The sequence below is a fragment of the Microtus pennsylvanicus genome, chromosome 11, assembly GCF_037038515.1.
Source record: "Microtus pennsylvanicus isolate mMicPen1 chromosome 11, mMicPen1.hap1, whole genome shotgun sequence".
Taxonomy (NCBI): Eukaryota; Metazoa; Chordata; class Mammalia; order Rodentia; family Cricetidae; genus Microtus; species Microtus pennsylvanicus.
In genome coordinates this window covers 2034077-2060254 of record NC_134589.1, presented here as the reverse complement: position 1 = coordinate 2060254, position 26178 = coordinate 2034077, and the positions used below count along the sequence as shown (strand labels likewise).

General features: G+C 55.1%; 1 protein-coding gene across 1 annotated transcript; it reads left to right on the top strand.

Annotated features, from left to right (window-relative positions):
* The first annotated feature begins 430 nt into the window (after positions 1 to 430).
* On the top strand, positions 431 to 5851 carry Chmp6 (charged multivesicular body protein 6). The gene is made up of 8 exons (XM_075989892.1): positions 431 to 576; positions 1987 to 2096; positions 2187 to 2274; positions 2596 to 2682; positions 3288 to 3353; positions 3488 to 3568; positions 4424 to 4478; positions 4971 to 5851. Exons 1-8 carry the CDS (start codon positions 514 to 516, stop codon positions 5021 to 5023), a joined length of 603 nt encoding a protein of 200 aa, XP_075846007.1. The 5' UTR covers positions 431 to 513; the 3' UTR covers positions 5024 to 5851.
* The last annotated feature ends 20327 nt before the right edge of the window (positions 5852 to 26178 follow it).

Genomic DNA, 26178 nt, shown 5'->3' with positions numbered 1-26178 from the left:
GGGTGCAGCCGGGCGGTGGTGGCGCACGCCTTTAATCCCAGCACTCGGGAGGCAGAGGCAGGCGGATCTTTGTGAGTTCGAGACCAGCCTGGTCTACAAAGGGAGTTCCAGGACAGGCTCCAAAGCCACAGAGAAACCCTGTCTCAAAAAAACAAACAAACAAACAAACAAAAAACCCTGGGTGCAGTGTCCGCAAAGTCAGCATTTTCTGTTCAGGGACCAGCAGGGTGGGGGGGGCGTAGGTTGGGCGTTTTCCGAAGGTCGGGAATCCTGGCTTAGGCGTACCCGTCTGAGGTGCACAGAATTAATCAAAGATCCCATTTGATTATCTGAAAGGGCGAGGCAGGGCGTTCGCGACGCCAGGGGAAATCCAGCCAGGAGGTGCTCACGCTAAGGAGGAAGCTGCTTCGCGTTCTGCGGCGCGAGGCTCCACGCGGCCGCCGTAGGGCGGGCGGAGTACGGTGGCCGCGGGGCGGCGGCGAACGGGCTTGGCCGGCCGGCGCGGGGGCCGCCATGGGCAACCTGTTTGGCCGCAAGAAGCAGAGCCGGGTCACCGAGCAGGACAGGGCCATCCTGGTGAGGGGCCGACGGCGGGCGGGGCGGGGCGTGGGGCTGGACCCCGCAGGGGAAACTGAGGCGGGCGGGGAGCGGAGCGGGTCCCGCTTCCGGTGCCATCGCGCGTCCAGCTGCGGACACACCTGGACCGGCCGAGCGGAGGCCAGAAAGGACCCGGATTGAGCGCAGATTCCCCGAGAGAAGGGGCCAGGAAGGAAGCTGCTGACAGCCTAAGTTGCTGAAAGTTCCGAGATGAAGCCCCCAGATAAAGAGCCCGTGGGCGTGGCTGTCACTAAAAGTCTCAGCGCGACGCTTACAGGAAAGGGTCCCTCTGTGGCGTGCAGGAAGCCCCGGGGACACCCGCGTCCCAGGACGCCGTCCTCCAGTTCTAAGTAGAGCTGTCGCGGAGGTGGGTCCTGCGGTCAGGACACCACCGCCAAGCACACATCTGCAACAGTCCAAGGTGCCAGGGACACAGGGCGGAGAGCCTAGCCCTAGCCGCCGCCGGACCTGCTTAGGTTGCTTGCTCCGCAGAGGCCCAGCCTGGCCTTGCTGCAGCTCCGCTGGTCTCCCCTCCAGGCGATGGGACTCCTGGCGCTTTGTGCACAGCTGGCGGAAATAGCTAACCAACAAGAAAGAGCACAAGTGGCCTGGCCACACGGCCTCCCGAATCTGAAGGGCGGGAACAGAGAGCTCTTTCCCCCACGCCCGCCGAGGGCCAGACCCTGTAGAGAACCCTGGGTGGAGGGGGGTGGGCTGGGAGCTGACCCCTCCCCCAGCTAGCAGAGCTCTCCAGCTAGCTTGGTCTCCCGGGTAACCTACAGGGGAATGGTGGATCTTAAAGGTGCCCGTTGCCTTCACTTACAACGTCTGCCCTCAAGGTGCCCTCCTGCGTGTGAAATGTGCCCAGGGCCCGCACCTGCTCATCATAACTCCCTCTGCAGTGACAGCATTTGGACACAAAATGGAAACGGCTAAGCGGGGAGGACGGACCATAGTTGAATAGTGGTCATTGACCTTTCAGGTAGATGACAGTGGAGACAGGAAAGAAAACTAAGTGCAGGATAAAAACGGGAAGAGCCATGTGTGGCAGCAGACTTTCAGTAGGCTGAGGCAGGGGGATTGGGCATGCAACTTCATGTTCTCTGATGTATTAGAACCTTCCAGGGCCTGGTGGCCCCCTCAGTGACCCACAGAGCATAGGTTGTGTCTGGAGCCAAGCTGTGACTGACGAGGGTGAAGGCCGCCTCCTTGGTACAATGGGCCTTGGCGCGGTGTGAGTCCAGAGGTGTTTCCTCTGGGTGGCAGAGGCCACCGCTAGAGAGGATAGCCCGGTCCTTCCTGGGCGTGCTGGGACCAGCAGCCTGGTGAGATCCTGATGGAAGGCACGCTGACCGGGCTGACCGGGCTGCATCCTTGCTGTTTCCCCAGCAACTGAAGCAGCAGAGAGACAAGCTGAGGCAGTACCAGAAGAGGATCACACAGCAGCTGGAGAGGGAGCGGGCTCTGGCCAGGCAGTTGCTGCGGGACGGCAGGAAAGAGTAAGGAGCACTGCCTCGGGGCTAGCATGGTGGGAGAGGAGGCACGTCCCTGGAGCGCAGCCAGAGCAGACGAGGTGGCTTCCCTTGCAGACGGGCCAAGCTGCTGCTCAAGAAGAAGAGGTACCGGGAGCAGCTGCTCGACAGGACAGAGAATCAGATCAGCAGCCTGGAAGCCATGGTAAGCCGGGGCCTTGCTGGGAACCAGAGCTCCTGGGGAACGGGATGGGGGTTGGGCTACCCCAGGGCGGGATGTGGGGAGCAGGCCGTGCTGGTGGGGACCGCATGCGCGTCTCCCAGAGTTGGGGTAAGAACCCTGGTTTGCCCTGTTGGCTGGAGCCACTGAAAGGCCGTCTCATCCTTTGGAAGTGTCCAGCACTTTCTCAGTAAGTCCCAACCACCATAGCAGGGAACCAAGAGGGTGGGACAGGACAGTCCTTCCAAGGCCAGAACCCATGAGTCCAGAGCCCAGCGGGCTTCTGACCATGACTGCCGCTTTCAGGTTCAGAGCATCGAGTTCACACAGATCGAGATGAAGGTGATGGAGGGGCTTCAGGTGGGCAACGAGTGTCTGAATAAGATGCACCAGGTAGGTCCCGTGGGGCTCGGCAGGCAGGTGCAGCTGCAGGCAACTCAGGGAGGGGGGGGGCATTGTGCCAGCTCAGGACCTGAGTCTAGCTGGACTGGGGTGTGCCAGTGCCTGACAGGGACCAGCGGGACCCGAGGGAGGAGTGGCACAGCACAACCTTTGAGCTGGGTTCCCTAGTGCTGTGTGGTGGGGAAGGCAGGGAATGGTGACCTCTCAGAGCTCAGGAAGCAGCATGGGTGTGGTGAGTGGGCTGGTCAGGGAGCCAAGGGCTCAGGGCCAGAGGTTGGGTTTACTGCCTCTCTGGGTGTCCGAGCAGGGTCTGGGGTACGCGTGCGTGCGTGCATGCGTGCGTCAGGCCAGCAGAGGTGCTGTATTGACTGCACACAGGGGAAGTCTGGTCACCCACCACCCAGGAAGGATTTCCAGTTTTGACCTGTTTTACTTACAGCTGTCAGGGTTGTTCCAGGTCTGGGAAGACAGGCCTGGCTCAAAGCCAAGGGCAGGCCTACTTCCCTGGCTTTGCTGGAGGAGAGGGGGTGAGGGCACGGCCTTTGCCAGGGCTGGCATTTGCCTTGTTGAGCAGCTCTGGAACTCTTCATCCACAGGTGATGTCCATAGAGGAGGTGGAGCGGATCCTGGACGAGACCCAGGAGGCCATAGAGTACCAGCGGGTATGTTCTGCTGGGCACAGTCCAGCACCCCCCCCCATTGCCAAGTTGGCACACGTACAGCTAGCCACTGCTTCCCAGGGGGGCCCAGAGCCCGCCAGGCCTGCTACCTCTCAATCCATCTCTTCCTTCCACAGCAAATTGATGAGCTGCTGGCCGGCAACTTCACCCAGGAGGACGAGGATGCCATCCTGGAGGAGCTGAATGCAATCACTCAGGTACAAGATCGGGGGATGTCTGCTCCTCTGGGGGACGGGGCCCTATAGGCCTCTGCTTGGTGGTATGTCCAGCTATTACATTTGAGCCCAGAGTCCTGGTTTCCTGGTTTCCTTCCCAAGGTGGTTTTCATTTCTTCCACACTCTGTGCCGGCCGCTGGGGAGCCGTGGAGGGAGAGCGGTTGGCAGAGGGGAACGCTCAGCCTGCCCTGCCCAGTCAGCCTGTGCTTTCCTCTTGGGCTTAGTGGACTCCAGGCCCCGAGGATCTGCTGGGCTGCAGCTGTGTCTGACCTCCGTGTTCAGGCCATGAGCTCTGTCGCTGCCCAGCTTAACCTCGGTTGGCCACAGCTGCTGTTTGCTAAGGTCATCCTGTCTCCCCAGAGCCACCTGCTGTCTACAGCAGGGACTGTCTGGGAAGTTACTCTTTGGGTCTGTAGGGCCAGGAGCCTTATGGGCTGCTGGGAAGACAGCCCACGAGATGACAGAGGCCACCATGGAGCAGCTCTCCACCATAGTCTTCCAGGACTGGAGCCCCCTCAGTGCCTCCCAGCAGAAGCACACAGCTTCCTAGCCCTGGGGATTCAGATAGCCTGGTGCTGCAGTCCCTGCTTCTGAGCCAGTATATTCCTGGGAGTAGCTCCAGATCGCTGGGGGTCCTGGGGTCCTGGGGTCCCTGTAGTCCCTGTAGTGGCCTTGGCCCCTCCGCAGCTGTCATCTGTAAAGACACTGTAGACAGGAAGCCGACAGCAACAGGGCCAGGCCTTGGAGCTGCAGGCTCACAGCTGCACCCTCTTAGGGCAGCTAACAAGCAAATCACACACACGCACCCGCTCACACCTCTCCTCTGCTTCTTGCAGGAACAAATGGACTTACCAGAGGTTCCTTCGGAGCCCCTTCCTGACATAAATCCAGGTACCATTGTGTTTTGTGTGTGTGTGTTGGTCGGAAGGAGTGTAACCGAGGTCTCCAAGGGAGCCCTGCCCAGTGGTCCTCTCACCTTGCCCAGCAGCAGCTCCCACAACCCAGTAAGAAAGTCCCTGGCCTCGTGGGCTCTCATGGGCTCCAGACCAGCTCACAGAGACACGCCCACTCATTAGCCTTGGGAGAAGGCTTGTAGCCACTCAGGCCCTAGAGGGCTCAGAGCTCCCAGTTCCTGCAGTCTCACAACCTTGGGCAGCGCTGCCCCTCCAGTGTCATGGTCGCATGTCAGGAGCCTCCCCGCACTCTAGTCAGTGAATTAAGTGGAAACTCAAAGTCTTAGTAGCTCCACACGTCCCTCTGTGACCGTGTGGCTTCTGGGAGCTCCAAGCCTCCTGAGGCCTCCTGGACAGGCTATGCCTCTGGCCTCATCCTCTGAGTTCCCTGTGCTTGCGAGTGCCTCATGAACGGTTTCTTTCTCCACAGAAGCCCCTGCCAAGGCCAGATCCAGGCAGGCAGAGCTGGTGGCGGCCTCGTAACTGGGACTCTCCGGGGACTCTCAGGGATTCTCTGAGGACGGCCACAGAGCGTTCGGCTGCGTGTCAACCCTGAGGGCTCCCAGAAGGGCTGCACCAGTGGCTGGAGCAGCAGCTTACATGGGCCCTGCATCAGGGCCACAACGCACCTTCGCAGTTTAGTCTGGACGCACCATTGTCTTGCTCTCATTCTGGATTAATGGACATCCAGAGCCCAGCCAGGCCCGGCTTCAGGCAGCTGTGGTTCCCACCGATACTCCTGGTGCTGTTCTCATGGCTGACCCAGTCGTGTGACCTGCTCCCTTTTCTGAGGAAGCACTTCAGACCTGAGGTCCCTATACTTCCGACTCGTCTCTGCTGCTCACATGAGCTGGTGGGGGGCTTCAGTTAAGGGGTTCTCACAGTGCCTGGCCTCCTGCTATCCCTGTTTCCCTGCAGGCTAGCGGCATAGGGGACTGGTGTTCTCCAAACATCTTGGGACATCTTCTTTGGCATTTGAGACTCGAGCCTCTTATGTTTGGGGGAGGTGGACCAGGGCCACCCTGCTGAATGGACAAATCTAGGAGCCTGACTTGAGGTCTTCAGAGAAGACAGACCCTGCTCCAATGGGTGTGCACCTCCACGGCATCCTGCACACAGCTGCCAGTCCCAAAGCCACCAATACCCAGGAGGTGTCGGGCTTGAAAGTGACTTCCAGGGTCCTGAGCTCATTTGACACTGGACAGTCCCTGGTCCTCGGGCCTCTGGGAACACAGGGCTACCAGGAAAGGGTATCTCTTCCTTAACCCAAAACAGGCCAGCTCCAGTATTAAAGCTGGCCTCTGCATGGTCTCCCGTCTCTTGGACTTGAGTCTGGTGTCCTGGTGTGGATCCCTGCATAGGAGCAGTTAACGTGGTAGATTGGAGCACAGCCCATGACCCAGCTGAAACAGCCCCAACCACCTTACTAGGCAAAGCCAGGGCCTGGGCGACAGGTGCCCTGGGGGGGGGGGGCTTTGGCCTCCTCCCTGTGTAAGTCTGGGGCTGCTGAGTCCCAAGGGTAACCTCGGCCTTGCCTAGCAGCTGTCTCTGAATGCAGAGGAGGGCAGGGCTCTGGCCACCTGTTCATGCTGCATATCCCTACATGGGGCTGATGGTTCCAACGGCCGGACCCCAGGCCTGAGACACCTTGTGACAGAGAGAGACTGTTTTGCGGTCGCAGTGCACATGGGGACATCCTGTCTGGTAGACAACTGTCAGGTCCCCTCCATGGAGCAGGCTCGGGGCTTCTCACGAAACAGTGGAACCTGCAGGTGTGGTGGAGACTGGGAGCAGCCCTGAGACCCACAGTGTGGATGCAGCCTCTCCTGCAGTGCCCGTGTTCACCAGGAGGGGGCTCTGTCCACCTCGGCTGCTGGAGTGTGTGGCCACACGGGAGTTTTACCAGGGAAGCAGCAGTAAATCTAGGCCCTGCAGGCACCCACACGGTGAGGTGGACACCGTTGAGGTGACAGGTGCTGCAGGCAGAACTTCAGAGGCCCAGCTAGGCCAGGCTCCACTCAGCTCTTGTGTCTGACCTGTGCTGGGTGGAGGTCAGAGAGCCCAGGGCAGCCAAGAGTCCCATCTTGTGAATATAGACTCCTTTTGGGGACGAGATCTTACTGTGTGCCACAACTGCCTATGTTGCCCACTGACCTCGGCCTTCTGGATGCTGGGGTGATGGCTGTGTTCCTCTGCCTAACTTGGGGTGTAGCCTTTAGGTTTCACCCCTGACCCTGTGAGCTTTGACCTTCTTAGGACCCCCTTGCTCTATCATGGTTCCCTGTCTGTCAGTGTAGTTGGTATAGGTTCCATGACAACCACGAGCTAAGTATAAAGCTTGTGGCAGAGACAACCCCTGGAGATGTGGAGGTGAGCAATGGGGCCATGGGTGGGGGCCAGTGGCCAGGCTGGGGCAGAGGCACTGCAGGGCAAGCAGTGGTGCTCCCTGGAAGCCCCCTGAGATGGTGGCCTAGAGATCCAGGCAGAGGCCAACAAGGCTAGCTCATGGGATGAGGCACCTGCTTGGTGTTCGGCTGGCTGCTGCACAGAACCCTGGCTCTGGGAAGGGAGATTCAGATCCAAACTCAGAACCCAGCTGGCTGTCTTCCACATCAGCCACTGAAGCCTTGGCACCTCAGCTCCTTCCTCTGTGAGATCTTCAGAGCAGACTCCCCATGCCTGCAGCTCAGAGTGAATCCTTGTAGGCTGGTCACCCAAGTCTGGCACGGTGGCTTCATGCTAGCCATCCCAACACAGGGAGGTAGAGGCAGGGGCCAGCCTGGGCCACACTGTAGGAGCGCGTCTTAAGAACAGAGACTGGGAATGTGGCTCGTGGGTACAGCAGGTGGTTCCCCTCTCTCAGCCTGGGGCCATCAGCTGGCATCTCTTGCCTTGCAGCCTGGTATTGGAGAAAACAGGGTTTACCCTGAGTGATGCTAAAGGCTTTTCTCCTCTGGCAGCCTATATCTAATCACCTCTTTCAAAATGTTTTAATTTTTTTAAAAAATTTATGGGCACTGGTGTTTTGTCTGCATGTGTGTCTGGGTGAGGGTGTTGGGTACCCTGGAACTAGAGTTACGGACAGTTGTGAGCTGCTATGTGGTTGCTGGGAACTGAACCCAGGTCCTCTGGAGGAGCAGCCAGTGCTCTTAACTGCTGAACCATCTCTCCAGCTCCTCAAAACAATGTTTCTGAACTTCTTGTTTATGAACTTCTTGTGTATGAGTGTTTGCCTGCATGTATGTATGTATGTAAGCTTGCATGTACCCACAGAGCCCAGAAGAGGGCGTCAGTTCTCCTGGAACTGGAGTTACTCATGGTTGTGGGCTGTCTGGCCTGTGGGTGCTGGGAGTTGAAGCTGAGGCCACTCAATCACTTTCTTTACATAATTCTTTATTGACTGGAAATTTCACATCAGGCACCCCAGTCCCTCCGTATCTGCCCCACACTCCTGCAGCATGCCCCCAAAATAATTAAAAGCAAAAAGCCCACCTCATTCCTCCATCTTTACAACACCTCTTCATTCATCCTGGTGGCATCAGGGCTGCGGTGTGTCACCTAGGATAACCTTTTGTCCAATCAGCGCCTCCCGCAAACCTTCACTGCCAGGAGCCATTGGTCTGGGTCAAGGCCTCAGGCACACCGTCCTCACTGGAGCCTCATCAAAACCCCTCGTGGTGGCGCACGCCTTTAATCCCAGCACTGGAGAGGCAGAGGCAGGCGGATGTCTGTGAGTTCGAGGCCAGCCTGGTCTACAAGAGCTAGTGCCAGGACAGGAACCAAAAGCTACGGAGAAACCCGGTCTCGAAAATTAAAAAAAAAAAACAAAAAAAGAACCCTCGTGGCTATCCTGCTGTTGCCGGAGTCACTGAGATCCTTGAGATCCTTGAACGTCTTTTCCCGCTCTGGGCAGTAGCTGAGCAGGTTGGTCAAGGCCCCTCGGGTGAGGGGCGGAGCTAGCTCTCCTGTCAGGTGAGGGGCGGGGCTAGCTCTCCTATGTTCGTGCCATCAGTGCCAGCTATTCCTCACCTGTGCCGAGCAACGGAGCCATCTCTCTTGAGTGTGGGGGTTCAACTCTCCTGCTGCAGTGTCCAGCAAGAGCCATCCCTGGGGTCAGCGAAGGTCAGGACTGGCCCGGCACGGCCCTCGTATTTCAGCACACACGGTTCCTATAACCCTGTGATAACAGCCGTGGGCATCAGCCCAGTCCCTGACTGCTGTTGAGTCACGGACCCAAACATGGCCCACAGCAGTAGCCCAGCCCCAGATGACACCATAGCCCCATGTGGCTGTGTAAGCCGCCCAGAACAGCATGGCGCTCAGACACCAACATGGCCTTTGGTGGCACCACGGACCCCTTCGGTCATCTCGTGCTACCATCACAATGGCAATGAAATTTGAACCTGGGTCTTGGAGGGAAAGCGGCACCAAGTGTGGTAACCATGGAAATGAATGAAACTGCATCAGAGCACCGTGGGTTTCACACAGACCAGAAGAAAACAGTGCTGCCCCTCCCTCGAGGCAGCTGCGGCTCAGCCAGCTCACAGCAGCAGACGCTGGAACCAGACTGCTGCTGTTCTGCGTTCTGTTTGGCAGCTCTGAGGGCCCACGCCAAGACTGCATTGCAGGTTAGACAAGCACTCTACCCCAACAGCTGCCACCAAGCCCTGTAGCCATCCTCCAGCCCAGGTGTAGCCATTCATGGCCCTCCCCACCCTCACCCCTGGAGACCACTGGTCTGCTTTCTTGAGAATGTCACATACTAGTAATCACTGTGGAACCTACGAGGCGATGGCACCTGCTGCTCTACACAGGGCCTCTGTCAATGCCCCTAGTGGCCGTGTGTGCCCAGGGTGCGCTCCTCTGTCGTGCTTTGTGGCAGTCTCTGGTGTGGGTGACTCATCCACACTTGTTGGGGGTTACTGAGTCTGTACACAGCTTGCTGGCTGTTGCTAAGCACCAGGCATGGCGGTGCACCCCAGTGGCAGAGGCAGGAGCATCTTTCCGCGTTTGAGACCACCAGCATGAGCCTATCATTTTTTTTAAAGATTTCCCTATGGTCAGGCTGCCCCCTGCTCCGGGGCAGGCAGAGGTGGGTACCCTGTCTGAGGACCTGCTCATCACTTTGCTGCAGTTTGCCCTAGCTGATGATGACTCCTGCAGGTGACTTTCTCACTCCTTAGTCACCTGTGGGAAGAGGATGTGCTGCTCTGGCCTCAGGTAGGTGGGGACGGCCGCATGCTCCCACTAGCCAGGGAGAGCTGGGAGTGAGGGTGTTACCATGGCAATGCTGCAGGCTTACAAGAAAGCTGTTCTGTCTGGCTCTTCCTTCCAGGGGCAGACCTATGAATCAGGGCTCGAGCCACCGGACAGCTGGATCCCCAGGGATGGGGGACATGCCCCGTAAAACTACACCAGTTCCATTCCGTGCTCTACTCGCTTATGCGCTAGGGGAACTAGGCTAAAAACACATGCAAACGCTGACAGAGACAGACACCCAGACATACAGGGACACAGGAGCATCCTTGAGACAAGAGTGCCATGAATGCCCCCTTTATTGTGCTCAGGGGCAGCTTATATAGGGCTCTGGCCACGCCCCAGCTCTCGGGATCTCTCAGCACAGACTCATCAGAAACCACTCCCCTGCCATCAGGGTCTCGCGCTCAGAGTAGCTGCAGGCTGCTCAGACCAGAGGAAGACAAGTTGTTTACAAGAAATTCAGGGTCTGGTGGTCCGCAGTTCCCAACACCCCCTTCCATGTTCCTCATTAACATTTTCCAACTCCGTGCCAAGCCCACCAGCCTGGGGGAGACAGGGTTGCTACCCCAGCACTGCAAGCCTACTTGACAGTCATTTCTGGCCTCTGGTTGTAATGAGGAGCCAGCCTTCCTAGAGGATGTGACGACCTGCCAGGTACCTGGATGCTATCCAGGGTTCTGTCACCCCAGGTTTCCAAAGGATGTCCCTTCCTCACAGCAACAAAACACAGTCTCCTATCTGGCTTTCCGTGACTGTCTTCTACCCTGTTTGGGGTGTCTGTTGTAGTGTGTAGCGGTTCCCTCAACAGCCAAACAGCGTTCCTTTGGTATGTCTGGTTGTCCATCACTATGGTGAACATTTGGTTTGTTTCCACGTTTTGGTTATTACAAGTAAGTTTGGGGTAAGCCTCTGCCGTTTTTTTCTAGTGAGTGGTAAACCGTGTGTATTCTGTTGAGAACCTGCAGCTTTTCCTAGTGGCTGCGTCACCTCCTATTCCCAAAAGGACGTCTGAGGGCTCCCCCTTCCACAGTCGCACCAAGGTGGCTTTTCACCCTCCCCCTCCCCCGTCCACTAGCTGGTGTGCACAGAGTTGTGTGTTTCTGGGGTTTTGTGGTTTTTTTCACTTGGGGATTGTGTGTGTGTGTGTGTGTGCGCGCGCGCGCGTGTGTGTGTGTGTGCACACCATATATGTGTAATATCCGTGGAAGCCAGAGAGTCTGTGGTGTCCTCTGGAGTTACAGGTGGTTGTGAGCTGTCTGGCATGGGTGCTCGCGCGCGCGTGTGCGTGCACACCATATATGTGTAATATCCGTGGAAGCCAGAGAGTCTGTGGTGTCCTCTGGAGTTACAGGTGGTTGTGAGCTGTCTGGCATGGGTGCTCGCGCGCGCGTGTGCGTGCACACCATGTATGTGTAATATCCGTGGAAGCCAGAGTCTGTGGTGTCCTCTGGAGTTACAGGTGGTTGTGAGCTGTCTGGCATGGGTGCTCGCGCGCGCGTGTGCGTGCACACCATGTATGTGTAATATCCGTGGAAGCCAGAGAGTCTGTGGTGTCCTCTGGAGTTACAGGTGGTTGTGAGCTGTCTGGCATGGGTGCTGGGAACTGAGTGTGGCACAACTAATGAAAACCCAGAGACAGATGTTGGGGCTCAGCCTCAAGGTCAGAAAAGCAAAACAGGCAGCCGCTGGCTCTTACTTTGATCTCAGTCCAAAAATGGCGATCCTACCTCCAGAAATCTCAGAATGAGACTGTGTGTGAGAGCTGTCTCCTGTTTTACGTTCCTCTCTAATGCTGGGATTAAAGGCGTGCACCACTACCATCCAGTTTCTAGGGCAAACTAGTGTGGCCACTGGGATTAAAGGCGTGTGTCACCACTGCCTGGTCTGTAAGGATGACCAGTGGGGCTGTTTTACTCTCTGAGCTTCAGGCAAGCAGATTTTAATTTGTATGAAAATACAATTGAAATATCACCACAACTGAGCTCGGTGCTCTCACCGGAGCCATCCTGGCCCTGTCGCTTCGGTTTGAGCTGCATCTCCTTGATGCTTCATGACACGTGAGCTTTTCTCATGTCAGAGGCCACCTGTAATCTTCTTAGACACATGTCCTGTTCTGAACTAGGTTACGTTGTCTTATTATTATATTATAAGAATTCTTTATTCTGAGCCAGGAGTGCTGGCAGACATCTTTGATCCCGGGACTTGGGTTGAGGCAGGATTGTGAGTTCCAGGCTAGTCTGGCTGACACACTGAGACTCTGTCCCAATGAACAAATAGAAATAATAAAACTTGCATACAGTCTGGCTATTAGAACTCACGTGACTTTGACGCATTCTGTAAGATGGTTACTTTTTGATGGTTTCTTTAAAGTTCTGCTTTTTAATTTTGATGAGGCACCGTTTGCTCTCTCTTTTGCTGCTGTTGTTTCTGCTGTCACACTGAAAAGCCCCTTGCCTGACCCAAGGCCATTATCTAGGCCTCTGGTTTCCAAGGCAGGATTTCTCTGTGGAACTTGCTCTGTAGAACAGGCTGATTTGAACTCATAGAGATCCGCCCGTCTCTGCCTCCCTAAAGGCATCGCACCTGGCTTATTATTTATCTTAAGGCTTTGTTCCTGGCTGAGTTAACTCAGTCTGTGCTGCGAGGCTGGGAGGTCTGACTTCATTCTTTCATAAGTAGGGTCCCGCTGTCCTGCATAGTAGGTGAGAGGTCACCACGCTTGAGCAACTGAAGCTGGAAGATCAGGACTTCCATGTCCGCCCACCTGTGTAGTAACAAGAAAACCGGAGATCTGGGCCGTGGTGGCGCATACCTTTAACACCAGCACTTGGGAAGCAGAGGCAGGAGGATCTCTGTGAGTTCGAGGCCCAGTCTGGTCTACAGAGTGAGTTCCAGGACAGGCTCCAAAGCTACCTAGAGAAAACCTGTCTTGAAACCTCTTCCCTCAAAAAAACCCAAATGAGGGGGAAGAGGGAGGGAGGGAGGGAGGGAGAGTGGGTGGGAGAGAGAGAGAGAGAGAGAGAGAGAGAGAGAGAGAGAGAGAGAGAGAGAGAAAGAGAATTTTCCCCACTGAAGTATTCTAGCATCCTGGCAGAGCAATGATCTTGAAGAGCCCGTGGCAGCGGAGGGCACCAGCCTTATAGGCTCCTGTATTCCTGTCGTAGATTTTGAGATCCGGAACTGAGTGCTCCGACTTCATTCTTTTATAAAACCATTTGGGCTGTTGTGGGCTCTGGAATTTCCATATGGATTTTAGGATAAGCATCTCGGTTTCTGCAAAGGAGCCAGATGGCGCGGAGCTCCGGTGGAGACGGGGACACAGCCTGTGGATAAAGCGAGAGTGCTGTCCCGCGAGCGAGTGTGCAGGAACCTTCAGACCCAGGAGCTCGGTCTGCTCTCTCAGCCAAGTCTGACCTTTCCAGGGTACTGGTTTTGTCAGATTTGCTTTTCTCTGTGTGTGTGGTGCACACACGAGGGGCACATCAGCGACTCTTTGTACTGTGAGAAAACACCACGAGCAAGGCAACTTACAGAAGAGCACAGTGGCGAGGGAGGTGTGGCTGCAGGAGTGAAAACCGGGAGACCACATCTTCATCCCTCTCGGAAAGCAGAGAAAGTAAACAGGAAGTGGGGAGAGAGTATGAACCCAGAGTCCACCTCACAGGGACATTCTTCCTCCAGCAAGGTTCCGCCTCCCAGAGCTTCCGCCACTGCCAGAACAACACACGCCAACCTGGGACCAAGTGTTCAGATATCCAAGGCCACTGGGGGAATTTCTCATTCAAACCACAGGGGCCAGGGCAGGACAGCAGGTGTCTTTCTGCCATCTGCGACTTTCAGCCTCATTGCCTCGAGACAAAAGCTCTCCGTTTTGGGGAGCTGTCTGGCCAGTGCTCTTGGGTTCTACCTGGCTCTGCTGTCCAGTGCGGGGCTGTAGGTACATGCAACCATGGTTACGTGCTGTTGAGACACAGTCACTCCATGCAGCCCCAACTGTCCTAAACCCCACTGTGTAGACCAGGCTGGCCTCAAACTGAGCTGCTTCTGCATTCCAAATGCTGGCACTGTAGGTGTGTGCTGCTCTGTGCCCCACAGCCCTCCTGAGCTGTCTGGGCCATTCTCATAGCCCTTAGGATTTTCCAGACAGATCATCTGTCTGCAAATAGATCGTCTGAATTCTCCATTTCCAAGTTGGCTGTTTTCTGTTCCCTTTCTGTGCTGTCTGGGGAAACCCCTCTGGTTTTGGGTAGGGCAGCTAGCCCCGCTTCGTCTCCATCCCACTCCCAGGCCAAAGAGAGGAGAAGCAGGCCGGGGCCATTTACACAGTGCAGAGTTCCTGTGGGCAGGGTGGAGCCAGGGCCGACGGATCCGGTCAGTCTCGGCGATGGATGTTGCACACAGAGCACTCAAGGATGAGGCCGATGGCTTCGGGGTACAAGGGTATCAGCTTAGGGGAGTCGGATCTGATTTAAAGCTAGGAGAGATGCCAGCGGAGTGAGTGACAGCCAACGCTCAAAATGGGGTCACAGCTCCAGTCAGGCCAGCCTGGGTCAACATTACCAAAACACAGAGGGCCTGTGAGGGTCAGCAGGTGGAGGTGCTGGGTGCCCAGGTGGATCTCTGTGAGTTTGAGGCCAGCCTGGTCTACAGAGTGAGTTCCAGGACAGCCAGGGCTACACAGAGAAACCCTGTCTCAAAACAAACAAGGAAAGCAAAGAAGCAAGGAGGGAAGGAAGGAAGGGAGGGAGGGAGGGAGGGAGGGAGGGAGGGAGGGAGGGAGGGAGAAAGGAAGGAAGGGAGGGAGGGAAGGAGAGAGGGAGGGAGGGAGAGAGGGAGGGAGGGAGGGAGGGAGGGAGGGAGGGAGGGAGGGAGGGAGAAAGGAAGGGAGGGAGGGAGGGAGGGAGGGAGGGAGGAAGGAAGGAAGGAAGGAAGGAAGGAAGGAAGGAAGGAAGGAAGGAAGGAAGGAAGGACAGGCGGACAAGCAAACACTCCTGGGGTGGCTAGGTTGTAACAGACTCCACAGTGTGGCAATCCAGATAACCTGTCATACAGAGGACGGAAAACATGCATCAAATTCCAAGGGAAAAGACAGAGTCTGGGCTGCAGAGATGACCCAGCAGTTAAGAGTGCCTGATGCTCTTGCAGAGGGCCCAAGGCAGGTGGCTCACAATCTCCTGCAGCCCCAGCTCCAAGGATCTGCTACTCTTCAGTCCTGGCCCTTCTGGTCACTGCAGTCCTGCCCTGCCCCTCTTAAAAACCAGGACAGCGATGCAGACGTGGAGGTGACGGGTTATCAGCCACTCGACCACGATCACAGCCACCTCACAGAGAGTGGAGGCTGACGCTCCAGACGTCAAAAGGTGGGACTCCTCAACCGACGAACAGAAGCCACGGAGGAGGAGAGAGGAGGGCCCCACAGCTGCAGATGAGGGAGGTCTGTGATCTCGACATCCCTGCTCAGTTGGGCCCGCGGACAGCTCAGTCTCTAGGTCATTGCTTGCCAAGTGCAAGGGCCTGGGTTTGATCCCCAGAACTCACATTTTGAAATGCCGGACATAGGGGCACGCATTTGTAATCCAAGCTCGCTGAATGGGTGAGCACCAGGCCAATGATAGAGTGAGAGACCCTGTCTCAAAAGCCTTTTTTGAGGAAGAACACTCAAAATCATCCTCTGGTTCCCAACATGTACACACATGTGCTTGCACAAACACACTGTTAAAAAAAAAAAAAGACTGGGAACTGGAGAGATGGCTCAGTGGTTAAGAGCACTGGCTGCTCTTTCCGAGGGCTTGGGTTCAAATCTCAGCACCCACATGGCAGCTCACAACTGTCTGCAACTCCAAGATCTGACACCCTCACACAGATACACATGCAAGCAAAACACCAATGCACACAAAATTAAAAAATTATAAAAACAAATTATGAAATATGAAAATAGAAATATGAACAAAAAGGCTAAAATTTAGTAAAAGGTATCAGTTTACAAGTTGAATTTGTAAAAATTCAAGAAAAACTGTGAGTCCACACATCGCAGTCAATATGACAGCACCCAAGACGACGCCCAGTGGCCATGCACAGGAAAGCTACCCCCAAAAGAGAGGCTGGGTGGCTGCAGGGTTTTCATTGGAAACCTAGCAGCCAGAAGCCTGCAACAAACTTAAAGAGAAGGCACTTCCAAAGTGAAGTGCAGTGATGGGGAGACCTCGGAGCCGGGAGGAAGAAAACCCGAGGACCACTGTGCAGCCCCGCCTCAGGCATGCAGGGAATGCGGCCAGAGCAATCTGTATCTTCAGGAAAAGGGAGAACGAGAACGGAAAAGGCAGCAGTGCCAGGAGCCACCACCCCAAATCCCTGTGAATTCAGGAAACTGAGGCAGAAGGAGCCCAAGATGAAGGCTAGCCTGTAGTCACAGCCAGACTGTCTCAGAAAAGCAAAAAGGAAATCAAAACGTTAAGTGCAGTGGAGAGATCCTCTTCTGTTTAAACAGGAGCGTAAAAAATGTGCATGATGTGACAGCAACAGAGACACTGTGTCCTGGAACTTGCCTGGCAAACCAGGCTGGCCTTGAACTCACGGAGATCCACCTGCCTCTGCCTTCCGAGTGCTGGGATTAAAGGCAGGCGCCACTGCTGCCTGGGTAAAAGCCGTGTCTCTGACCCCAATAACTTTTAAAGAGTTAGCCTGTGAGGGTCGTGCATGTGTGTGCACCGTGTAAGAGTGTGTGTGCCGTGCAGAAACACGACCATGGTTTTGGAGGAATATGGAAGAATCTGGACTAGAAAAGCAGTTGAACCCTTGAGCAGGTCTTAACAGGTCACGCAGCTGGGAGTAGCGTGTGCTGTGGGGCCAGGCTGAGAAGCTCAGAGAGAAGGAAGGATTTTTTTTTTTAAGACAAGATCTCTCTGTGTAGTGTTAGTCATGCTGGGACTCTCTATGTAGACCAGGCTGGCCTCAAACTCACAGAGATCCCCCTGCCTCTGCCTGTGCCGCTGCCCCTGGATGGAAGCAAAGACGACAACACCTGGACCAGAGGCCAATCTTGTGATATTTTGGCGGAGATTGTGGCTGCTTTTCTGTCCTTGCCCTCGGACTTTGCTGGAGGCTAGATTTACAGTGACAAATGTCTTTGGTGGAGACTTCAAAGCAGCCTATCGGTGACTGCCACGCGGTTATTAGCAATCATGGTAAAAAAAAAAAAAAGAGCAAACAGGGCAAGAATAAACGGGAGATGCAGTCGAAAGAAGAAAAGGACACCGGGAAATTTAATGCTGGAGCCAAGGCTTGTGCTGAAGGAGACGGAGAGCCAAACCCAGGGCAAGGCCCCACCCAGCTAAACTCCAGCTTGTGAAAGGAAAGACCTTAGGAATGAGCAAAAGCTGCTATAATCAGGACCCAAGGGGACCAGTGTCCACCGTCATCCAAGGATCTACGTGTAGAGGGACTGTGGGATCTTCCTCCCGAGTTAAGAGTCACCGAGGCCAGAGGGACTGTGGGATCTTCCTCTGGGGTTAAGAGTCACCGAGGCCAGGCTGCATGCAGCTGGGCACCTGGTACGTGAAGATCCTGCGATGTCACTGCATGAAGCAAAGAAAATGAAGTCTGGCTGCATCAAGGCCCCGTGTGAAAGGCATTAGTGCGGAGGGACACCCACCAAAAGCTGCAGGCAGGAAGAGGAACCAGCTTAAAAGATGTTTCCTCTTTACTAGTGTGAGTTCCAGAACAGGCTCCAAAGCTACAGAAAAACCCTGTCTCGAAAAACAAAGATGGGCCAGGCGATGGTGGCGCACGCCTTTAATCCCAGCACTCGGGAGGCAGAGGCAGGAGGATCTCTGTGAGTTCGAGACCAGCCTGGTCTACAGAGCTAGTTCCAGGACAGGCTCCAAAGCCACAAAGAAACCCTGTCTCGAAAAACCCCAAAAAAAAAAAAGAAAAACAAAGATGGGTCTCGCAGTCACCCAAGCTGGAAGGGAGTGTGGGGGCTCTCTAAGCAAGGCTAAGTGCATTGTGTTAGGGCCCCAAGCCCATGGGGGCTGGAGAGTGGCAGTCTGCATGATAATGGCCCCCATGGGACCACCTATTGGAACACTTGGATCCCAGTTAGTGGAACTTTTCAGGAAGGATTAGGGGTGTGGCCTTGTAGGAGGAGGTGTGTCATTGGGGACAGGCCTTGAATTTTCCATTTCCAGAGTGTCCTCTCTACTGCTTGTGGTACAAGATGTCAGCTCTCAGCTGGGTGATGGCAGCGCACGCCTTTAATCCTAGCACTCAGGAGGCAGAGGCAGGCAGATCTCTGTGAGTCTGAGGCCAGCCTGGACTACAGAGTGAGTTCCAGGACAGGCTCTAAAGCTACATCTAACCCTAACAAACAAAATAAAACAAAAAGCTGTGAGCTCTCGGATGTTCCTGCCACCAGGCCATCACTCAGCCATCGTGGACTCTAGCCCTTTAAAACAATAAGCCCCATTATTATTATTATTTATGACGGAGTCTCATTATGTAGCCCTGGTGTTCTGTAACTCACTCTTGAGACTCAGATTGACTGCTCTGCTTCCCAGGTGCTGAGATTAAAGGTATGTGTCACCCACCACACCTGGCACAAAAGCTTTTTTTGCTTTTGGGTTTCTCTGTGTGTCCCTGGCTGTCCTTGGAACTCACTTTGTAAACCAGGTTGGCCTTGAACTCACAAAGATCCTCCTGCCTCTGCCTTCTAAGTGCTGGGATTAAAGGCACCACCACCTCCAACAGAGGCAACTTAAAAAAAAAAAGCAAGAGGCTGGGTGCTGGTGGCACACGCCTTTAATCCCAGCACAGAGGCAGGCGGATCTTTGTGAGTTCGAGGCCAGCCTGGTCTACAGAGCAGAGCGAGTTCCAGGAGAGGCTCCAAAACTACAGAGAAACTGTCTTGAAAAAAAAAGAAAAGAGGGGCTGGAGAGACAGCTTAGTGGTTAAGAGCATTGCCTGCTCTTCCAAAGGTCATGAGTTCAATTCCCAGCAACCACATGGTGGCTCACAACCATCTGTAAAGAGGTCTGGCGCCCTCTTCTGGCCTTCAGGCATATACACAGACAGAATATTGTATACATAATAAATAAATAAAAATTAAAAAGAAAAAAAGTTGCCTTTGGCATGGTACTTTATCACAGCAATAGAAATAAGTAACTAAGACATCCTATCTTAAAAGGAAAAAAAAGTGCAGGAAACTGACTTCCACATCAGATGGAGTCATTTAAGGCGAAACCAAGGCTCCAAGAGCCAGCCAAGCAGACACAAATGTAACAGTCTTTGCTACAAAAGCAGCAGGGAGTGGCAGAAATGACAGAGATAGCAGGGCTAGTCCAGAGGGGTGGGCAGCAGAAGCAGAGATGACCATCTGCAGCTGGCACTTGCCAAGTTTTGTCACACTGGGTTTAATGACAAGCCAAGGTTTGAGGGGCATTTGACAAGAGTGGAGTCTGGGCTGAGCATGGTGACACACAGTTTTAACCCAAGCACTGGGGAGGCAAAAACAGGCCGATTCCTGTGGTTCCGAGGATAGCCTGGACTACACTGAGATCCTGTCTCAAAGACAAAAGCAAGCCAGGAGTGGAGAATGGAAGACCAGTCTCTGTTTCAAGAGGACAAGCTTCCCAGGGGTGGGAGGTGGCAGAGGGCCGGCACCAACGGGAGCGACAGGCCAGGGTGAACCGTTTGGTTCTCAGTGCACAGGAGACAGTCAGGGGCTCACAGCACGGGCACGTGGGAACAGAAGCCAAGCAGGGACAGGCAGCCGAGGCAAAGCCAGACAGCCCTCTAGCCAGCTCAGTAGTGAGGCCTGGAGTGAGGTGGCCAGTAGCTTCCCGCTGGGGCAAGCTAGGCCATCGTTGCCAGCACTACTGGAAGGGACGCTCTGGGAGTGTGGTCCGTCTGTGTCTCTGAAGTCTGCAGTGGCAGAAGTCAGCAGAGCTAGTGAGTGCGCAAGCATGGTGAGACTCTAATATAACTTTATTTACAGAGCCTGGGGAAGTGGCTCAGCTGGTAGAGTGCTTGCCTAGCATGCAAAATGAGCTTCATCCCCCCAGTCCCGTAAGAGCCAGGAGCGCTAGCTCACAGCTGTGTCTAGAGAACCCAATGCCCTTTTCTGGCTTCACGTGGTGCACATACATACATACATACATGTAAGCAAAAGACTCATACCCATAAATAAAATCTTTTAAATATACATTAGAATATATTTTAAAATACGTACAAACAAATAGAACTTCATTTGCAAAGACCGTGGGGGCCCACAAGCAGCCGTGTGGGGCCCCTGGCCTGGCGTCAGCAGAGTTTACCCCTGGACAGTACAGCCTTGGGAATCGTGCGCCGACAACCTGCGTGCAGACACGGACTTGGAGCCCACTTAGCACCGTTTCTCTTTCAAAAGAGGAAGCAGCAGAGAGCAGATGTAGTGATAACGGAGACTTTCTCGGCTGAGACCAGACTCCGAACAGCAAATTCCAGGCTGCGCACCGTAGCACCGTAAGCGATGCTCGTGACAAGTCCGAGCCCACAGCCGGTGACTCAGGCCCGGTCACCTAGGAATGAAGCTGCTGTTGTGGCTGTGTGGCCAGAGGCCCTGGGGCCTCATTGCTGCTGGAACTGGGAGGGAGGGTGGAAACTCCCTTGGCCCCCAGCCTGAGCAGGCCACAAGCATTCCCTTCCTCCTGAGCAGAGCCTTCTCAGGAATGTCTGCCTGAGCCACAGCCCTGCGGGGGACCACTGCAGCCCTGCAGGGACAGCACTTCTGCAAGGACACTGGCCCAGCTCCCTGCTGCTCAGCCTCTGGGAGGCGTCACCCTTGCTCACTTCTGTGATAACTGTTTAAAAATAGTTTATATTGTCCTCATTTTAGCTCAAGAGCATGGGGACTTCTGAGGAGTTGAGAGACAAGAGTGGAGACTGGGCTGGGCGTGGCGGCGCACACCTTTACTTCCAGGGCTAGAGGCAGAGGCAGGTGTCAGGTGTAGCTCTGAGTTCCAAGTTAGCCTGGTCCACAGAGCGAGTTCCTGGACAGCCAGAACCACACAGAGACGTAGTCTCAAACAAACAAACACACACCCTTCCACTAGGCCAGTGCGGCAGTAAAGTAGTGGACATGCTTGCTGTCAAGCCTGAGGCCTTGAGTTCAATGCTTGGGACTCAATGATAGGGGAGAATCAACTCAGACAAGCTGTCCTCTGACCTCCACTAGTTGGGAGTCGGCGGAGTCCCCTGGGGGCCAGCCAGAGCTCCCCTGCTTATAGGGACAATGAGGTTGGAGGACCCTGTGCAGGGTGTGGTGACAGCAGCCCCCCAGGTTAGCAATGGCTGTGGTGTGAGGGTGACACCGGGCTGCCGCTCTGCTTCTGATGACTGCTGGTCCTCACGTGGGAGCTACCTGCCGCAGCTCTTTTCCTAACTTCTCCCTGACACTCTTCCACAAGTTCACTCCTGCGGAAGCCACCACGGCTCCAGCCGCCAGGGGCAGACGGCACAACTGTGCCTATCGGGAAGAGGTTGTCTACCACCCATCCTCAGGCTCGTGACTTGGGGAAACCCACTTTGTCCCGGGCCGCTATTCCCCTTCCAACACACTGTGAGTAAGGCTTGCCTACTCCACCCCTCAGTCCTGGGTGCTGTCCCCTGGCAGGGATTGACCTGGCTGCTGCCTCTCAGCCCTGCCCATGCTAACCTGGGCTCTCACAAGTGTCTGTAAGGAGCAGCTGGGGACTTCTCCCTCGCCTGACTCACATGGCTGCGTCAGTGGGCACTGCCAGAGCTGGCTGTTCCGAGGCACCTGACCTGCACACTCCTTCCCATATGAAGCACTGGAGTGAAGGTTATGGCTCCTTTCTAAAAAGAGAAGACTCAGTCAGGCGGTGGTGGCACACACCTTTAATCCCAGCACTTGGGAGGCAGAGGCAGGCGGATCTCTATTGAGTTTGAGGCCAGCCTGGTCTGCATAACTAGTTCCAGGACAGTTAAGACTGTTACACGGAGAAACCCTGTCTCAAAAAACAAACAAAAACAAAAAGAGAAGACTCCTGTCCAGTCCTAAGAGGTCAGCCCTGGACATATGTGCACAGACTCAAAGCTAAGGGACTCAGTGGATTATTTCTATGTGTGTGTACATATACACATTAAATATACATGTAACAATAACAACAAAGACAAGATCATGAATGTGGGAGGGGGTATGGGTGGCGCTGGGGGGGTGACTACATTAGGAGTCATGTAGATGCACGTTCACATATGATGTTCTCCATGGGATAAAGTCATCATAACAAACGACACCCGGAGAAGAAGAGGCTGCAAGCCCCTCATTAGCCACCAGGGAGATGGTAAGGAAATCAATGGCTCCACTCCTGGTTATGGTCTAAAACAACGGGGGGGGGGGGGGTAAGGTGTGCTGGTAAGGATAGAGGGGACCTGGCAGCCTCAAGGATCCCCAGAGAGGGGAGAATGGCAGCCAGCTTCTTGCGAGTTGAGCACAGAGTCTCCACGACAATCAGTTCCGGGCTGAGGATATGGCTTGTCCGGGGAGCAACGTGCCAGGCTGGGCCTGCACCTTACACATGCGCGCCACCTTCAATCCCAGCTCCTAGCACTTGGGAGGGGGCAACAGGAGGACTGGGAAGCTCAACCACACCACAAGTTCGAGGTCAACTCGGGCTACATGAGACCCTATCTCAAAAACAAAGGGACAACAACCAACCAAATCCCAAGCCAGCAAACACGAAACTCTCGAGGGAAGAGAAAAAACGACTTTGCACTTGGCAGACAGATGGCGGTGGGTACAGGTTATAAACCACTGCCTGTCACTCAAACGGACAGAACTGCACACCTTAAGAGGTGTGCTCGTTTTAGGTGACTTACCCCTCTCCTAAGAAAACAGCATGAGCAGCATTCCCCGGAAGCCCTAGGTTGGTAGGTGCACGAGCTGCCATGTCCCCTCCACAGGCTCTGGCAGGGCCCACTGTGGCAGCCGTCTGCCTCCTCTCTCTCCCTCAGCTGAAGGGAGGAGTTTAACCTTCCTTCTGGAGCCGGGGCAAGCCAAGGGTCGGCGACTGCCTGGATCACTCACTTCCTAGGTGCAGCCCGGTCTCACAAAATCCGAAACCTTGCACTGTGTCTGCCAGCCACTCTCACCATGCCAGGGCGACTTTCTTTGACATTCCACCAGGGGGCAGCAAAGGGAACCCTCAGAAGGATGAAGACATTCAGGGAGTCCTCAGCAAGGATCCCTGAAGTCTTTCGTAAAACCCAAAGGGATGAGGTCCTAGATAAAAGCAGTCAGGCTGGAAGCCCAGGAACCACTCAAGGGCTCTGCTCCAATTGTTCTCATGTCAACAGCGACACAGTGCTCAAGAACACGGACGGACGGACATATGGATACACACACACACACACACACACACACACGGATATACATTCGGATACACACACACGGATACACAAACACAGACGCACACACACGTCTGAAGAAACAGCCAGGTCACACAGTTCAACTTCAGGGCTCTGGAGATCTGAGCCTGTGTCCTGCCTAAGCCTCTGGAATCCAGAATATGGGGTGTTGCCGGGCGGTGGTGGCGCACGCCTTTAATCCCAGCACTCGGGAGGCAGAGGCAGGCGGATCTCTGTGAGTTCGAGACCAGCCTGGTCTACAAGAGCTAGTTCCAGGACAGGCTCCAAAACCACAGAGAAACCCTGTCTCGAAAAACCAAAAAAAAAAAAAAAAAAAAAAAAACCAGAATATGGGGTGTTCTCCTTGGAAACACTGGGAGCCCGGGAAGACAGGGAAACACCACCAAGTTCATCAAGACCGGCTCTGAGACTCAAAGCCAACTCCTCAGGCTGAGCTGAAAGGATTTTGTTGGCCTGGGGTGAGCGTTAGCAGTAAATTCCATGGCACATTGGCAGCTCCGCGTTCCTGCCGGCACTGGCTGCAGAGTGACATTTGGAAAGGCTGGACGGCTGACCTTTGGTTGGACGGGGGTGAAATGCTGCGCCTGTCCTTTTGGAGCCATGGTTTCCTGGCAAGGACAGAGTATTCCTCTCATATGGACAGGGGACAGCTAGCGTTCTACAGTCCTCTGTGTCCCAGCCCCGAGAGAAGACAGGAGCCTGCTGGAGACACAACACTGCCAAGCTTAGCACCCAGGACTCTCCCAGTCATCTTTGTCTGACCAGACTTCCCTCTCTGGGTCTGGTGAGGAAGAGGCAGAGGCGGGCAGGGGAACCTGGCCAGTGTCTTAGACGCTCTGCTGCTTCCCTGGGTGCACACCTTCCTCCTGGAGCCGGTTCTGCCTCAGCCCTGGCCAAGGGGAGCTGTGGTTGTGTGCCATGCACTGGGTGCACCCTCGTGTCTCTAAAGTGCTCATGCCAGGGTGTAGTCTTCTGGGTCCCAGACTCGGGGGCAGAGTTCCACTGTGTGTCAGGACACTGGGTAGATACGACATGGCACTGTCCGCCTGAGAGCAGTCCAGTGTTGTGCCAACACACCAGTGAGCTGGACACGTCCTCTACTGAGCCCTAAACCAGGAGGATCCCTTCTGGGTGGGCTGCATCTCCCAGAAAGCAGGAAGAGCCTGGAGGTGGCTTCCATGGGTAAGGGGAGCTCTGAGAGCCCGAGAGATGACTGAAGATTGGCACTGGGGTCCCAGGCCCTGGGCCACAACAGGCCCTGTGGCAGGGCTGTGGCAGAGATGAGTCAGTACTGTCCCAGTCCGCCCCGCCCGCAGCTCCAGGCAGCAGGGGAGGCGCTGGCCTCTGATCAGACACTCCACACGGCTTCCCCCTGTTTACATGGAAACACCAAACATGTTCGAGGGATCTCCTGAGCCCCATGCTGACGCAACATGGTTGCTGTGAGGGGCCCTGACCGGTTGTTCTCAAACCTCCCTAGACTTTCTGTCCTCTGTGTGTGTGTGTGTGTGTGGTCGGGGGTAAGATCCGCTGCAAGAAAATTTCAGATTTCAGAGTCGAAGACAAGATTTCAAAATCTGGCTTTAAATAAACATGGAATTAAAAAAAGAGAGAGCGCGCACGGAGCCTCCAGCAGCCGAAATTAGCAGCAGCCAGCCCTGGGCAGGGAAGCCATCTGTGAGCATGGGAAGCAGCGTGTACATGTCTGGGCTTCTCACTCTGGCAGGACCAGCTGGGGACGGCTGTGCTGCGGTGGGGAAGGACCTGGCGGAACACCCCAGGGCTCCCAGGTTGGGTGTCTTTTGACTTCAGGGTCTGGAAAACAATGTCGTCTGACACAACCTGAAAACACCTTTAGACCTGTTGGAGGCAACGTAAGAGGCAGAGCAACAAGGAAGCAGAGGGGATGTTTTGTTTGGGGATGAGCGAATCTGTACAGTGATCAGGAAGCAAGGTTTGGTTTTCATCCTACCCCAGGGAAGGTAAGGGACCACTCAGGCCTATGGAGGGCACTCTGCGGAGCTGGAGGGCACAGCCAGGTCTGCCCGGGATAAGCTGCTGCTGCTGCTCCTGCTGCTCCAGCGGCTTCAGCGTGGTCTTGCCCTGATACCGGAATAGCACTTTTTCAGCTTTCTTGTTTACCCATTTAGGGCACAACCCCACCACAAGCGGGGTATGTACAGAAGGAACAGGTGTGCCTGACGTGGGGTGGGCTTTCTGTGTTGCCAAGGGCACCCGAATCCCAGCACTCAAGTGTGGTCTTGTGTATGTTTGTGTGACTGCCGGCTGCACCTCCCCACCAACCTCAGGTCCACACACGGTCCCATCTCTGGACCGCAGTCCTCTGAGCTCACTGGGCCAGCTGCACAAGGGTTCGGTGCAGAGGGCACCCGCCGCTGCAGCCCGTCACCTGCCCAGAGTTATTTAAGTCTGCATTGTCAGTTAATGTATTCTAATAGGCAAGTGGGTGACCGAGCTGGCAGACGCAGGATTGACGCTGGAATGTAACAAGAGGAGAAGCACCCAAGGAAACTTCAAGGCTTGTTTGCGCCCCTGCACTCACCCCCGCGCTACCTCCCACAGGCACCTGGAGTCATGCCGCTGTGATGTGCAGATTACATAAGGGGGGTGGTTGCTGGGGAAGCGTCCCCCCCCATACCAGGGAGACAGGGCAGGGTGGGAGGGTCTATCTCCCACACCTCTGCCTACCTGGGCCTGCCTGTAGGGGAGGCTCTGTGGGAGGTCGCAGTTGTGAATGGAACTTTCTAGTGTGTTTAAGAGGACAGAGGCAGGGTCAGGTAACACTCTGGAAAACCAAAAGACCAGGCTCACACCTCCTCCCACCAGGCAAATGCCCCGCCTGGTCCCTTCTTTCCAGCCACACTGTACGTGTGAGCAGAGACAGGACACCAGAAACAGTCAGGTGTGCAGGACTCACCTGCCTCCTACAGCAGAAC